This window comes from Plutella xylostella, chromosome 8, assembly GCF_932276165.1.
Source record: "Plutella xylostella chromosome 8, ilPluXylo3.1, whole genome shotgun sequence".
NCBI classification, from domain to species: Eukaryota; Metazoa; Arthropoda; class Insecta; order Lepidoptera; family Plutellidae; genus Plutella; species Plutella xylostella.
The window spans coordinates 7,566,916-7,583,875 of record NC_063988.1 but is presented as its reverse complement, the minus strand read 5'-3'; the positions used below and the strand labels follow the sequence as shown (position 1 = coordinate 7,583,875).

Genomic DNA, 16,960 nt, shown 5'->3' with positions numbered 1-16,960 from the left:
TTTTTTCACATTATAAGTGCATTTACACTTAAAACCGGCACTTTATTCCTGATTTACAATTACCATTTCTATAAAACTATTCATAGTGGCACGTCAGTTGCGGCGTTAATGTGCGATTAGATTTTTTGCCGTGATATCGAACATTATTAGGTCTGAAGCAATATTATTGTTGTTTCCCAGAAGCCGCTTCGACAATTTGCTACAAAATACGTGGAAAATACTTTCAACTTATAAGTACCTAAGTGCATATTATTAAGTACGTTATAGCGAATTGTTGGTTTATGAAACACATTGTCATATAAAAAATAAAGTAGGAATTTCCATTTAACAATTTAGAATCATATCATTTGTAAAATACTCATGTCCTACAATACCGTGTAATATTTTATAGAATACCGTATAAATTAAACTTACATACTAGAGGTATAGATGCGACAAGGAACAATTTTGTAATAGGCGGCCGACACTACAATTTTAGCCCCGCTTCACTTAAAAATGATTTTCAGTCTGTTTCTTAAGTATAGATTAGGATAACGTTTTTGTATGTCGCGTGCATCTCATGCAATCTAATCCCCCAAACACAGCATCTTATTAAACTCTTTACAGCGCTTAAATGAACTTGGAAATAGGCAAACATAGGGCCGGGACACATAAATACGATCCGTCGTCGCGTTATGAAAACCTCTCCTTCCCACACGGAGTGTTCAATGGGAGAGAGCGAGAGAATGGCCCGACGTCGCATCATGTTTATGCGTCCCACACCTAATGCTAACAGCATCTCTTCCAGCCAACCTTACTCTACCCCTTTCCACCCGCAGGCTCGCAGCATCGAACGGCGAGATCACGATCACCACTTCGCACCCCAGCAACGCGGGCCCCGCCAGCAGCGCGGGCAGCGCGGGCTCCGGGCCGGCTCCGTCGCCGCACCCCGTGAAGCTGTCGCCCGCGTCCGTCAAGTCGCCGCCGCATGAGGACGATCTGCTGGCGGACTCGCCTAGTGAGTGTTGCAAGGTTTCTTTTTACTTTTGCTTTTGGGTGTGTTATCACAGGGATTCGAGTGCGTGACGTTTAGAACATAGACGTTTTTTCATTAGTAGCACCAGTTTGGCGCTGGTGAGGCATAAATGTATAAAACTGGGCTGGCGCCGTCAAGCTGTCGCCCGCGTCCGTCAAGTCGCCGCCGCATGAGGACGATCTGCTGGCGGACTCGCCTAGTGAGTGTTGCAAGGTTTCTTTTTACTTTTGCTTGTTTATCACAGGGATGCGAGTGCGTGATATTTGGAAAATAGGCGTTTACTTATTAGTAGCACCGGCACGGCATCGGCAAGACCGGGCTGGCGCCGTCGCCGGTAAGTGAAGACCGAGCCATACATTTTCATACACTTTTGCGTTTCCGGTCAGTGAAAAAACGTATCTTGATAGCTGCAGCTGCTGATTGATTGGAGATTTTAGCATACCCGGTCGAGTGAATTGAATTCTTGCCTAAAATTACATTGCGTAATTCCTAGTATTGTACAATTGATGGGGTTAGTGACCAGGTATACAAGCAGCTGTAACTATAATATTAGGCAAACAATGTTTTAGCACCTATTTATTACGATTGTGTTGGTGATAAAAAATATTGGCGTTTTAGGTTATAATAATTAAACACGAGGCACTTAAAAATCACAAAATCTGTGACGCGGCTAATAACCAGGCACTTGCTTTTATTACTCGAATAATTGGTGTTCCGTGGAACAGGCGATATAAGCCATAAAATCTCGTTCTTATTCTCGACCAATCAACCTAATTACAATGTTATTTTAGCCCGGCAAAAGCACTAGACGTGACTAACTTGCCCAAACGCTATTTTCGACCGCTCAACTCTAACTCGATTCTACTTATCCATAAAAGTTTCCCGTTCTAAGCAGAGAGAGCGATCCATTAGCTCACGTAAAGTCTAACAGTGTCGCAGTTGCTTCGTCTAATGCTATAAAGAGTTGTTGGTTTGAGACACGGTCCACTGCGCCGGCGGAGTTGCGAGTGCGTTTTGTAAATGGCTCGACAGTGAGTTGATTAGAGAGGCGCGCGGTTCGGCGCAGCAGAGCGGCCACTCTGATGCGATCTTTTACACAACTTTGTTCTCCCATAATACACTTACCGTGGGGTCGTTCTATGTGACGAAAAACTTAGTTTCGGAGCGCTGATGCGATTTTTTATTTATTATTTTATTTATTTAATAAGCTTACATATTAGTTGTAGTTTTACAATGAGTCCCACAAAACTGTTTGTATACAATTTGCCTGTGGGATCGGAGTCTCTTATACTAAACAAAATACTTTTTTATGTTTTAGGTATTGTTATACATAATTGGTAATATCACAACAAATAATAAAATTATAATCTGAGGTGAACTTGTATCAGGGTAAGTTAAGCAAAAAATATTTTTTTAATTTAGTTTTAAATTTAGATAACATAGGCTCTTGTCGTATATCCTGAGGTAAACTATTAAGTAGGTACGGTATTCTTTTTTTTAGAGTTCTATCACCATAATAATTACTAACTTTAGGTACCTCAAATTTACCCTCAGATATAGACCTTGTGCCGTGTTTATGGGTAATGGGATGAAGGTAATTATTACAGGTTTTATAATTGTGAATGGCTAATAGATATTTAAATTTAACAGTGACTGGCAGAATTTTACATATTTTATACAGTTTTTTATAATTATCTTTACATTCTAATTTGGTTTTTTTATTAACTAGTAGCTTTAAAAATCGAGTCTGCAATGTTTCTAGTTTATCTAAGTAGGTTTTAAACGTTAGCCCATAACAATCAAGAGCATAATCTAAGATTGAATCGACTAAAGCAAAGTATAAACATTTTAACGTGCTAATAGGAACTTTATAACTTAAATGATAAAATTTACCTAATAATATCCTTAATTTATCGCTAATATATTCTATATGTTCCACAACTCTATCTTGTGTTAAACGTGCCGATTGCACGACAGCTGTTGTTCGTTCGTTTTTCGCCAGTTTAGAGTAACCCTCCTGTAACAATCACGCTATAGCTCAAATAAATCTCAACTATTTATTTTAACACACAGTAAAACACCGCAAAAAGTATGCACACTGAAATCACTCTGCTAGACAGTTGTAAAGTTGCTAATAATAAAGTTATCCTGAAATGTTAAAACTAATTTCACCAGCTGTCTAAGCACCAGACGATAGGCTTTAATTTAGATAAAAGTTATTTTTATTGGCCGATTTTATTCCATTTTCGTTAAACCGCATAGTTTTTGAACGATACGTTAGTGAATGAAACAAAATTTAGATAAACGGCCAATTCAAGAGGAAATTTTAGACTTTACACAATAGGTATCTGAAAACAATTTTATGATGATACCAATGGCATATTATGGTCTTTTTGCCTTTTTTTAATGCCAGTTTGCATGCCGCAACATGATTACACTCACAAAGCAATGAAAAAGGAACTTACAAAATGTCGATACCAAATGACCCTAATTTTTAAGAACATTTAATTTAGAATTTAATCAAAATATTTACCTACGTTTTTAGATATTCTGATGTATAAAATATATTATAATATTGCAGACGGCGTCATTAACGTAGTCTTTTCCGTTTAGGAGTGATTTGGTGCTATTTGCACTGGAACTTTTTCATTGCTCGTCATTGCCTGAGTACAACAAACACTAGGTTAATTCAATTGCTAGCCTAGTTGCTGCACTAATCTTCTCTTGATTTATACAACATTATTTAATTGGGGCAAATGGGAACAGCCAAACGGGTTGGCGTACCGGCCCTCTACTTTATTGATTACTATTTAATTCGTAGTTAGTAACAATTACTAAATTACCCAGTTCCTTGTGCCATTATTTGTGGTACTCAGTAGGCTGCCAACAATGCTGGCTGATTTATTTCTCATGAATAAAAAAAAACAGTAAGCATCGCGTTTTTTTATACTTTGAAAATGGAATCATGCCTCAAAATCACAATATGAAGTGGTGAATAACCTAAACTACTTTCTTTCATTGAAATCGTGACTGCGATTCACAAAATGGCTTTTCAAAATTATATTTTTAATTAACAACTGAACGATTATAAAGCTCAGTAATTATAAACGAAGATTCCCACGTGCTTTTTTACGCAAATCGATTGCAGTCACACCGAATTATACTTAATTCGACAAACTTTTTATTCACACATCTAGTCCGAATTAAGAACGGGTATAATAACGATATTAAAAGACGAATGGTGTCATTATTCGAAATTAACAAAAACGATTCGAGCATTCCTAATACAAAATACGGAATTGTATAGTCGACATCAAAGGAGCCGACCTAGATCCATAGCAAGCTGGCTGGTTGAACTAAATTAATTAACTAATTAAAATCCATTACAAATAATTAACTTCGTCGATAAAACTGAGCTCAAATCGATAAGACAAACAAAGAGTGAGCCATTCGGCGCGGAGCTACGAAACAACTTCTTCACTTTAAAATTAGATTTTCTTCTACATTTTAAATATTTTTATACTATAGAGGTTAATTTATTATTTTATGAATATATGTATCACCCTCAGTTCAGTTTTGGAGTTTACGGCACATCCAAAAGATGGAATAACTTTGTAACGACAGATTGTGAAACTAAATTGTAACAGGGTAAGAGCTCAGGGACTTGTTAAAACGTATTGTGTTTTAACTATAGGTAAGTACTTACTAAAATTTCACAATCAGCAGTTAAATACCTGATAATGGTAAGCTTCAGGATATAAAGAATTCACTAAACTGTTAAATATATATTTTTGGCTGTAGCAGTTTTCGTGGCTCTACTACCACTTCTATTCAAGTATCATTGATAGGTAGAGCGTTAATTGCAACTAATAGGGTAAATGCGTAATTTTCCGCCCACTCGCCTGGCCTGTTAGAAACGCCGCACTTCGACGGAATGTCACTCTATTACCTCTATTATTGTCTTTTATTCAGTTCGACACGTTTTTAAGTTAGCAAAAACAAAATATCTGCTTGGGTAATCTATCCTTGAAATTTTGCGATAAGGTTATGTCCACTTCCTTGCAGATTTTGAAGGTTGAATACGCGTTACGCATATTTACAGTCATGGTTATGTACCCTTATTACTATTATATTATTGTACCCTATTGGTACATACATAATTATAATAGAAAAATATACGCAAATCATAGGTAGATAGCTGTAGCTCTCTCAGTCAAGTTCCTAACTTCGTAAAAAAATTCTAGTGGTAACGTAACTGTAGTACCTACTGTACACTTCTAACTGAGGCATAATTTTACTTGTACATCAATTATAATACAATTGAAATAGTTAAAGGTATAATATGAAAATTCTATTTTAATTACCTATCTATTAAAATAGTGGGTATCCCATGATAATTACATTTCAGTTAGGTACAGGCCTACTCGTGTTTGTAATTTAAGTTAAGGGCAAACTTCCACCGATTACCTATTTACGGTTATTCACACGAACTTAAGGAGCATTACTCACTAAAACTAGTCAGCACTTACCAGTTAATTACGAAAAATCGATACAAGCACTCGATCGAATAATCGTAACACGAACGGACTCGATTCTCCGCGTGTAATTTCACCCATTATTCGATTCGTCTAATAACTTGAAAACTTTAATTAAGAATAATCAACCGTTGAATATAAAATTTGGGAATAACTGGCTGGCGGTCGGTATCGATTATGACGGAGTCAAAACACGTGGTTTAACGAATTCTTTTTCGAATTTGAATAATGGACATCATGTGAAACGAACATTAGTGGGTAATGTTTTCAGTACAAATCTGAGTTTCATCGCATTGGTTGAGTTTCGGAGGAAGTGATTTCAATAAAAGTTTGCGATAAGGATAATTACCTACATAAGTATACAACAAGTTTTAAAAAATCCTACGATATAAAAAAGCTAAACTATCGCTATTTTGGAAGTTGTTACTTAGATACACGTGTTTTTTTTTATGTTAACTAGATCGTTGACATGTGTAAATAATATTTATGAATAACACAAAAAAGTTATAAGTATCAAAGTCTTAACTATCTAACTATCTAAATTGGATATTCACTTACCGCCCCAAAATGCTAACCCATTTTTGGTGCGTATTTATCTTCACGCACCCGCAGTACTTACATCAATATGGACAAATGGGCACGCGAACTTTATCTAATTAATTTATTACACATTTAAACAATTAACAGCACTGTATCTTGATGCATTAAGTTATTGTTCGGTGTTTTAGGCTGAACAGTTTTATCTTTCCATCTTGACTTCATTTGCAAAGTGTGTTTAAAGTGATCACTTCGTTCACATAGATACGACTAATTGTCAGTACAAGAAATTTTGTAGTTATCCCGTAGATTAGTATGAGTCTATCAAAGTCCACGACACAGGCTCTGCCTTCTACCTAATATCATCAGTTAGCATAGTCAAATGACTTGTAACATTAATTACCTATTACTCACACTTATATTTCTACATGGTGTGTTAAATTATTTTAGATTTTTTTAAATTATTATTCTTTTACTTATAAAAAGAAAGATTATTAGATATTCTCAATGATAAACATGCTTATAGGTAGATAATTAAAGTCAGTACGTAAGAAAAAAAACTTTCCCATTACAGACAGCAAACAACCAAGACATGCAGTGAGCACGACACAATCTTATTCCGTTCCCCCCAACTTGACGAGTGCGTTCAAAACAAATGAAATTAGAAAACCGGGTACGTTTCCTATAGCAGTAAATGGAGGAACGATTGCCAATTTGCAACCCCTACCTTCTCGCTAATTGCTGTAGACAACTACTTAAACTAGGCGGGGTAGGTTCAGAAAGTAATTTATCAATGCTCACTAGAGGCCGCCACTATGAGATTACGGCAAGAAAGAAGGTTTCATTTTTATCTTAAACTTTTTATTGTATGTATGTACTTTCAGTAATATTTTTATATTAGAATTGAATATCATTACCCACTACCTGCCTAAAATTATGTACTTAATTGTTTTATCGACGCAAGTATTCAAAATCGGGTCCTAAACCGATGTCTTTAAGTATAACAATATTTTAGACGATGACTTTAAGAGCTACACTTTAAGAACTGTAATATATTTCCGTAGGAACTTTAGCTAAAAAAATTATAAAACGGTAATAATCTCAATGGTTCGTCTCCATAAACAAAACATAGAGAATAAACTCTATGACCAAACTAATCCGCATCTGGCAACACTACACGCGCAGTCGGCCGCCCGCCGCCGCCGAGGAAGCACGTCGCTAATGACATTGCCCATAATTAGGAAGCGGTACCATCCACTAATTACAGAAATTGCACACTTAACTCGGCTGTAATTTTCAGAGCTTCAGATTTAAAGACGAGAGCGTCTACCGATATTAGGAGAAAGCTGTGTAATTAAACGCTATACATTAATAGTTTGATGTAAAAATATAGTATGATTTTGGATGTATTAAAGCTTTTTGTACGTTGGTAATGTCGTTATTAATTAGTACATATTACTCAAAATGGCGACTCAGACTACTGGAGGTGCTTCATCACGACCTATCACGTCCCCACTGTTGGGGCATGAGTCTCCTTCCAATGAAGAAAGGGTTTTAGGCCTAGTTCACCACGCTGGCCTAGTGCGGGTTGGTGAAGGTGCTTAATGATACAAAATAATCATATTATTGCCTTATGTACCTACATATTTTCTACTTAAGTTAGTAAATACTAAAGTTGAGGCCGTCATCTTCTTCACAGTGCTATTCACTTACCTACTTGAAATTGGCTACAACAAATATTACGACCAAGAAAAATTACTTCCCGTTCTAAAAAATCACCTCTTTTCCAGATCAACCAACAATCAGCCAGTCGTCCAGCAACGTTGTCGATGGCATCAACCTCGAGGACATCAAGGAGTTCGCTAAAGCGTTCAAGCTAAGGAGGCTGGGCCTCGGCCTCACGCAGACCCAAGTTGGACAAGCCTTGTCGGTCACTGAAGGGCCAGCTTACAGCCAAAGCGCGATATGCAGGTAAACCACGTTCATTTTCATTAAATAATTACAACATTTTATGAAAAAAAATATTTATGGCTATAGATATCACCTTGTAAAAATGACAGATAAAGTCGCACGCTTGTCAAAACAGTAAAAACATTTGGCGGGAAACAATGGCAGGATAGTATTTCTTTTTTTTTCTGCTATCGTTATCGTTCCGGCGCTCGACTATCTCCAATTCCAACTTTTTAATAATGTTAATTGAAGTGATTTGTAAAACAGCATGACTCCTTTCGTTGCTTACAGTTCGTTTAATTAATTACCATTTTGACGGGCTTCCGTTACGCTCAACTGTCGTGACTTACTCCATTTTTTATTTCGATTAAACTGAAAAGGCGCTGACGCGTCCCATGTTGATTATCTTCGTTTTGAACTTTACAAAGTGCCAAAGTAGATAAGTACAATACAATTTTCTGTAGCTCATTTGCATTTAGAATTAATGTGTTTAGTGTAAGATTTTATCTCTTCAGAGGCTGTTTATTAAAAACGGTAGCTTTTCAATTTTATTTGATTTGATTGCGCGCTTGGTTCTTTGCGAATCAAGTTTTGACGCGGAGTGGAAGCCGCCGCGTGGAAGGAAATTTCAATTGAGCGTCCGCCGACCAGCTCCTTCGTATAATAAAATCATTAATCGTTACTTCTGTTCCAGTTAATTAATTATCTTGCCGTAATTACTTTTTTCGTGTAATTAAAAGAGTAGAATGCCCCCTGTCTTTTCGCCGGCGGTGATTTCATTTTCCATTAATTTTTCTTTCGTCTCCCTACAATTTGGTGTCGTGACGAAGGCGGTACATGGTAGTTACCCCTTTGATTATGCTGGACTTAATTAATTTGCATTTTAATTGAAACAAATTATTTGGGAACAATTACAGGAACACTCCTTGCCTTGCCTTTTGTTGGTTTGAGGGGAACTTACCTAACGATAGATGTACATCTACCTACCTACTAGATGTACCTACCTACTTTATTAAATTAATATTTCACGAATGTTTGTTATTCCTGTTATTCATAAAATGTCGATGGACTACACTTACATTGATTTCTGAACACAACATACGTTAAGTTGATTGAAAACAGCGAAACATGGGACCGTTTTGCAAGCGTTTTTTTGAAATATTTGTATAACTCCATGGTCATTGCCACCAGTTATGCGGTTAAAATGATGATAACAATGAATTAAGCATGTGCTTGTCCTTCTTACATTCGATTACAATTTTATATGAGCATGAATGCGTCAGACCGTCATCAGAAATAGAACTGGGGTGGAGAACATACATAATGTGGCAGGCGCGCCTATGTTTGTAGGTATGACTTTGTTTTACATTTTCGCACTGTTCGGTTTATCGACTTAATCAATATTATTGTGTGGTGGAAAATATGATGTAAGAGATATCTTCCAGGTAAAATTCAATAGATGTAGGTATATACGTTGATGTTTTGCGTTAGAAACAGGAAAGTGATTATTACTTTCTCTATTTAGAAAAGCTCTGCTTACATAATAATGTATATCTTGATTAAAATTTATAAAATAGCGTGCGGCTTTATCTGTTGGTACCCGAACTTCTTTTACTACCTCTATGGATACTTCTACCTACCGATATTGAATTATCTACAGGTTGAAATGTGTGACTGCAGTAAAATATCTAACAATATAATCTGTTGCCGTCCCCAGTGCCCTGGCTTCGCAGATGCTGGCTGCCCAGCTGTCTTCACAACAACAAAACATGTATGTGTTTTGTTCTTTATCTCTTACCACATTTGTATCTTCGACATTATCAACAGCCTTTCTTAACCAGTATTTCCAACATTGGATCAAACGTTTGTTGATAACCTCGGAGATACAAATATCTCAAGAATCGAGCACACGCTTTGACTCACATTCAACACTAGAGTCTACACGTAGATTGTCTTAAAATCAAAATGTTTCAACGCTATTTAATACAATCTTATCTGCATCTGTGATCCGTGCATAGCGTGGAGTGAATGTACCGCATGTAATTATTTGTAATTACCGCCATACGTTTGGACTTTTTTCTATTCCTTTTCACACGTGGAGCGTATTTGCATATGGATAATTACTGTAAGAAGGCACCATACATCAAATGAACGGCCAGCAGTAACATTTTGATGTTAAGACAAATGCTTCGTAGTAACGACGGCCACCGCCGCCTATTCGACATCAAACCGTAATTGTTGTGAGAATTTTAACACGTTCATATTGTTACATCTGGATGAGTAATTCTAACTTTCCATCTAATGTAGCATGATGTATTTATTTCATTACTCTTTTTTATTTCTTTTAAATTAATGTTCATTTTGTGCAATTCAAAGCCAGGGCATTGGCATACGTTACCTTTCGTTTCTAATTGAATTCGTTACTTTATTGTTAATGCCGAGTGCGGTATTAATCAAACTGATTACTTCGGACTAAATTGCCTATTGTTTTTTCTGTATTTGTCTGATCGTGGCGCGATGTCAATGTCCTGTGTTTATGCCTTTTTAAATTCTGGCTGGGGTTAGACGTTACGGCCGTGCGCGTCGACGGTAGAATGGAATCTAACACGTAACGTTTATGTTCGATACAGATTTGAGAAATTGGATATAACACCAAAAAGTGCGACGAAAATCAAACCGGTGCTCGAACGTTGGATGAGGGAAGCCGAGGAGAGGTAACTATGAGTGTTCGTGATGTGCATCACACGTTTGAAATAACACCACCATTTGGCCTAACGCTTAGCAAAGATATGAAAATATATTTCTCAAATCTGGACTAACTGTTACCGCTTTGTTTTAATCGTTTTGGGAAGCTTTCTCGTACTGTAAAGAAGAACCTCCCCAAATAGGTTGCGAGTGTTTGAAAGAATAGCAAAGCTTGGAGTGATTTAGTTGTGCGCTTACGTTTTCTTGTGTAGTAGATGCGAGACTTGGGTGTATGGCTTTACTTTATAGTAATCTTAGGTACATAGTGTACAGAATGGCAAATAATTGTGGAAAATGGAAATGATTTATGTATTACCTTACCGTTATTTAAGTACAAATCTATACTTACATCATTATATAGGTACAGTTTATAAATCTTTTTTGCATTGTCTTTAACCATAGTTAAAATTAGACAAAAAGAAAGATACGAGTAAGGTGTATTATTTTTGAAATTGACAAAATACGTTATTTCCTAAATTTATTTGCCACGCTGTAATTTGTCGTTTCAATAACTTAGCTGAATAGTGATACAGTTAAGATTATCGAATATACTTATTACGTAGTTTAATAAACAGTGATCGGAATAGTGGGTGCAATTTTGTACCTATAACATATTATCTTAACCTCGGCGTGTTTAGCTAATGTCCATTTTCTAAGTTATAAATAATAAAACCTATCAAATTTCAGTAGGCTCAACAAGTTACACAACCTATTTCGATCAAAGGCAATTTTATTTTTTCTCTTGTATTTAGGTACTTAATGTAACGTAATGCATGTTTGTGATACTGATATCCTAGAAGTAATACCTAAAACTGTCTGTAACATGCTGTAACACTGTGTTTGATGAATAGTTGTGGATGTTGATTAAATAGATGAGTTTTCAACGAGAAATCGAATGGTCATAGGTAATTAGTATATCTGTTATATCAAAATGTTGATATAATTTTACTTGAACATCATCATCAGCCTTCTATCGCCCACTGTTGGGTATAGGCCTCCTTATAATTTGAATTACCTATTACCTAACGTTCATCCTCCAGTAGGTAGGTAGGTAATATGACAATACGTAGGTAATAGGTATTTTATGAATTAAAGAAAGCCGGTATTAATGAACATTAATTTATTGAAACACATAATTAATTTACTTTTATGTATTTATTCATTCACATGGATAAAATTCACACAGTTCCTCCATAACACTAATAAACATGTCAATCTCTAACGCTACCACCTCACTTGGCTATTTGTATTTTCCAAAACAGCTACGTGTGGTCAGTAGGTACTTATATTCGCAAAAATTATTGCCGAATTTACTAAACTACATTTTTGGTATGTGACAAATACAGTAAACACCTATAACAAATACGAATAGCCAAGTGTGGTGCCAGCATAAGATATTCTTGCACTTTTAACACGCGATACAGTCACAAAATCGCCACCAACATACGCAACTAACTTAGGCCTAGTTTCACCATATCATAGTCTTTTTGATCATTAACACCCCTGTCACATTGTAAGCGTTATCTAAAATAAAATTTAAATTTTGAATTTTTGACAGATGTGACAAAAGTCAACATCAACAACTAATCCCTTGTCATTATTTAACAGGGTGCTAATAATCTAAAAGAGTATGGTGAAACTAGGTCTTAGAGTCGAATCTCCTTACGACGCTACAGTCACAAAACCTCGTTCACAGCCATTCACACCACCCCAACTAACTTAGAGTAAACTCCTTTGCAGGTACGCATCAGGTCAGAACCACCTGACGGACTTCATCGGCATGGAGCCCAGCAAGAAGCGCAAGCGGCGCACCTCCTTCACCCCGCAAGCGCTTGAACTGTTGAACGCGCATTTTGAGAGGAACACGCACCCTTCTGGTCAGTATATACCTACCTTACCTTAACCATGACCAAGTGGTGCGCCTTTATGCGAGCCCAAGTCCACGCTCACTGAAGAAGCGATAGTGGTTTAGGCCTAGTCCACCACGCTGGCCAAGTGCGAGTTGGTGGACCCCAACACAAGCAAGCTTGTGCTGAGAGTTGTCGGGTAAGTGGGCAACCCGACTGTCAGATGTTTTCAAGCCGCCCGAAGGCCTCTGACTAGGCTTAACGACTGCTGCCGAAGCAGCATTCGGGACCCACGGCTTAACGTGCCGTCCGAAGCACGAACGCGTCCAGAAAAGCACGACTTGAAATTGGTCACCCGTCCAATGGCTGACCGTGTCAGTTGTTGCTTAACCTCAGTGATCAGTTACGATCACTGAGGCCCGCTCGACTACGGACGCTTCGTATGAGTATGTTCTACATAAAATGGATCAGCCATTTAAAAGTATGATAAATCAAATCGTATTAGAAGTTACCTATCTTTCTAAATCTGAATGTTTTGTATTTCCAGGTACGGAAATCACCGGCCTAGCTCACCAGCTCGGCTACGAACGTGAAGTCATCAGAATATGGTTCTGCAACAAGCGGCAAGCGCTCAAGAACACCGTCAGAATGATGTCAAAAGGCATGGTCTAAATTTACAACCGAAAAAAATAGGCATTTTAATATCTCAACCTTTGCCTATTCAAAGTTTAGAGATGGGTGGGTTTAGTTTATCGATATCGACTATCGATCCTCATTTGATTTAAAAACTTTGTTTGTATAATTTTGCCTCATTTATTGTTATTAATTAGGGAGGAGTTTGAAAGTGTCTTTGTTTAGAATTAACGGTCACTTACGAATCTCATGTGGTTTCAAAAGATAGGACAAGTATTAGGTAACTTTAAGTGAATTAAAATATAATTCAAATATCGACTGATACGATTGCCGTATTAAATGTAACAATGGTATGAATGAGAATGTCGTAGTGTCATTTAGAAATTTAGTACAAAATTCATCATAGGCAGCATTTTATTAATATTTATTATGGTTTTGTTTAAATACTACCTACCTACAATTTAATATATTTAATCAAATATTTTTGACTTCGTCCATTGATAGACACAGTTTTTCAAACTTCTATAAATTATCATAATCCGGTAGGAAAAAAATATACATCATGAGTGTATTAGGTACCTTCTTAGGTAAGCAAAAATAATAATGTAGTAATCGGTGTGAGAAAGCATTTGTAATAATATTAATAATACATATTGCATTTTGTAAATAAGTAATAATTGTCGATGATACACTTACGATGTACATTAATTTATTCAAATACTCTGAGTTGTTTCGTTCTATTAGTAAATGTTGCACTTTATAGCTTTAGGATAATGTAATTATCAATATAACAAAGTGTAGTTACATGTGTCTGTCTTAGTATGGCCTACAGAGATTTTCGAAATTTTGTAGGGTTTTGTTAATAGATAGGTATAAAACAATACATATATTTATGGTGATATCATAACAATGTCATGTAATGTAAATATTGTTTTGCGTCTGTCTTGATATAAATGAGTTTTTAGTAAATTAAGTATTTTATTAGGAATGTTCTTTACTTTTTTATAATTCTATCATTGATGCAGTAGCTTACTAATATGTATTATTTCTGGCACTAAATATAAGCAATTACGATGATAAAAAATACAAAATTAAATTAACTAGGAAATCAATGTTTCATTTGTGCATATTTTTATATTACTAAAAAGAAACCTAATAAAATTACCTCGCATTTCGGAATTGTAGATTTTGAAAAGATAAATTTATTCAAAAAGTTATAAAAAAATGATTTTATATATCTTAAGTATACCAGTAATATTAAAAATATGCACAAATAATCGCTCTTCAGAATTATATTATATTCAAATTATAATAGCTCTCTAAATTATGTTAATCCGAAACATACCTTCCAGTTATCCATTATACTTACTATTTATTGCACAAATTTATTTACTAGAAAATGAGCAAAAAATAAAAACATGTCGACAAAATAACTGTTAAAGTACCTAACTAAGGACTGATAAAACCAAATCAACATAGGTACCTACTTACAAAATATTCCACCATTCATTATATTCTATTCCTACATGTATTAAACTGTATTTCGTAGTATGGCCTTTGTAAATAATTAGAATGTTTTTGACTTAAGACCTATTGTTAGACATAAGGCTGTAATTTAACGTATTTTAATGACCAATGAAAACCAACTTGTGATCATTAATATTTGTACTGTTACCTACTACTTAACAAGAGTCGTTAAAAAATATTATAAAATTGAACATATTTTTCGGCTGTTGAAAAATGTAAATACATATTAAGAATAAAAAAAACTATTTGGATTAATATTTAGGTAAAAAGGAAAAAATATTATCAAAATTTATATTTTCAAAAATTATTACAAATGCAAAAAGTATTAAAGGAATGTTTGGCCATAACACGAAATTATAGCAAAAAATGGAAGATTTTTTATCGACTTTCACACACCACCAAACCCATAATAAGCAGTAAGGTAAACAGTCTAACATCGTGCGGTGCGAGATTGTACACAACGCTCCATATATTATAATAGTGGAATCAGATTTATCGTACAATGTTTTAACTGTTGTTCTCATAGTTTATTTTTCCGTTAACTGTACAATTTTGTGTCCTAATGCAAATAAGCAATAGAAATAATGAGGTAGCTAATAATGTTTAAATACACAATAGGTAGGTATTTATTAGTAATGTATGAAATGAAGACATTTGAACGACAAACCTGATTCCTTCACAACCAATAGAGTAATAGAGAGGTGCGTAGAACGCTAAGTACAAAATATTATTTAACCATAAACAGCTAGTCCCGTTACGAAATAACATAATTAAATGTAAGTGAGTTTTGTATTTATATATACTTAAACAAGATAAATAGCAAAATCGCACCGCGCCCTGGTTTTCATAAGTATTCTGTAAACAGTATAATAGTTACAATACATTTAAACACATAACTTACTTCAGCTGTAACACATATTCAAACCAAACTGTAACAGTAATAATAATAGTAATTTTAATTTATCTTCCTATTGATTGTACTGGACGAATGATTATGGCTGCTGGATTATGGAGAAAAGGCAGAATAAAGGCAGATAACTGTTGGCGAGCTTGTTTTATTTCATCTTAAGTTTGTTTGTTATTACCAGGAATCGCATAAAACCAAACAATAGTATTTACACCGTAGTACAAGATTGCGATCGTAATTGTTCATTTGTGCAATTATGAAGGTACAGCGCACACTTCTTTGTAGAATTATCATATTTTTCATACCGATTTTAAAAATTATAATTTATACTTTGGGGCCGTCCATTAATCACGTGAGGTCGTTTTTCTCATTTTTTGACCCCTCCCCTCCCCCTGGATCACGTGTATTTTTTTGGAAGTCTATGTAAAGGCAATTTTGACTGAAAAAATATAGGTCATACAAATCGTTAAAATATTTGTGCGTCCAAAATATCGGTTCAGAAATACCTAATTTTTGACAAAAAATTAATACACGTGATGTCTAACGAGAACCCCCCCTCCCCCCTCGTGATGTTTCGTGAGGTTTTCAGTACCCCCTCCCCCCCCCTTTGAGCCTCACGTGATTAATGGACGGCCCCTTTTTCAAAATTATGCCTGGTTACATAACTAATCGATATCGATAATAATAGTAACAACGTACCTACGTAATTTAAAATATCGATATTAGATCTGTCATACTTAAAGATAGTGTCCATCACTATTTCTTGGTAAATAATCTCAGAAAGTTGATTTAGGGCGGATTCGACCAACGTCGAGTAACTTTTTACTCGAGAGTAAACTACCAGTTACTCGCGAGTAAGCAGATTTTTCATTCTACCAAACCTGAAACCAAGATAAGTAGCTTATCCCAAGAATAAAATGTTATACCGCCAAAATTTACCGTGTAACGAGCTTATCCGAGAGTAATTTTGTAATGGCGGCAGCACATCAGCTGATTAGAAAACCGTCATAATGACATATAAACACATCTGTCAAATCATAAACAAAAGTACGTTAAAAGGCAAATTCTCAGAATAACAACAGCGAATAAAATATTAAAACATAAACAATTTCCTACTTTTATAATCCATTCAAACTAAGTTGGCATGTCATTTCTATTGCACGCTTTGAAAACGCAGCTATTTTTATTTTAGTTGCAGTATAGTTTCGTTCCTCGTTCATTCAATTAATCATGGTATAACTTGGTAGAATGCAAATGTACTTAT

General features: G+C 35.4%; 1 protein-coding gene across 7 annotated transcripts in view; it reads left to right on the top strand.

The window, feature by feature from the left end:
* The window catches only part of LOC105390372 (POU domain, class 6, transcription factor 2), a 106,602-nt gene extending 90,768 nt beyond the window's left edge, over positions 1-15,834 (top strand). For 4 of the 7 annotated variants that reach the window (XM_038114813.2, XM_038114812.2, XM_011561662.3 and 1 more), the window contains 6 exons: positions 819-997; positions 7,878-8,058; positions 9,755-9,808; positions 10,668-10,751; positions 12,523-12,659; positions 13,177-15,834. In XM_038114813.2, the coding sequence (XP_037970741.2) occupies positions 819-997; positions 7,878-8,058; positions 9,755-9,808; positions 10,668-10,751; positions 12,523-12,659; positions 13,177-13,301 (760 nt within the window). In that variant the 3' untranslated portion in view covers positions 13,302-15,834. The remainder of the gene's footprint in view (positions 1-818; positions 998-7,877; positions 8,059-9,754; positions 9,809-10,667; positions 10,752-12,522; positions 12,660-13,176) is intronic. The other 3 variants (XM_038114814.2, XM_038114817.2, XM_038114818.2) reach the window with 3 other exon arrangements.
* Positions 15,835-16,960: the final 1,126 nt, after the last annotated feature.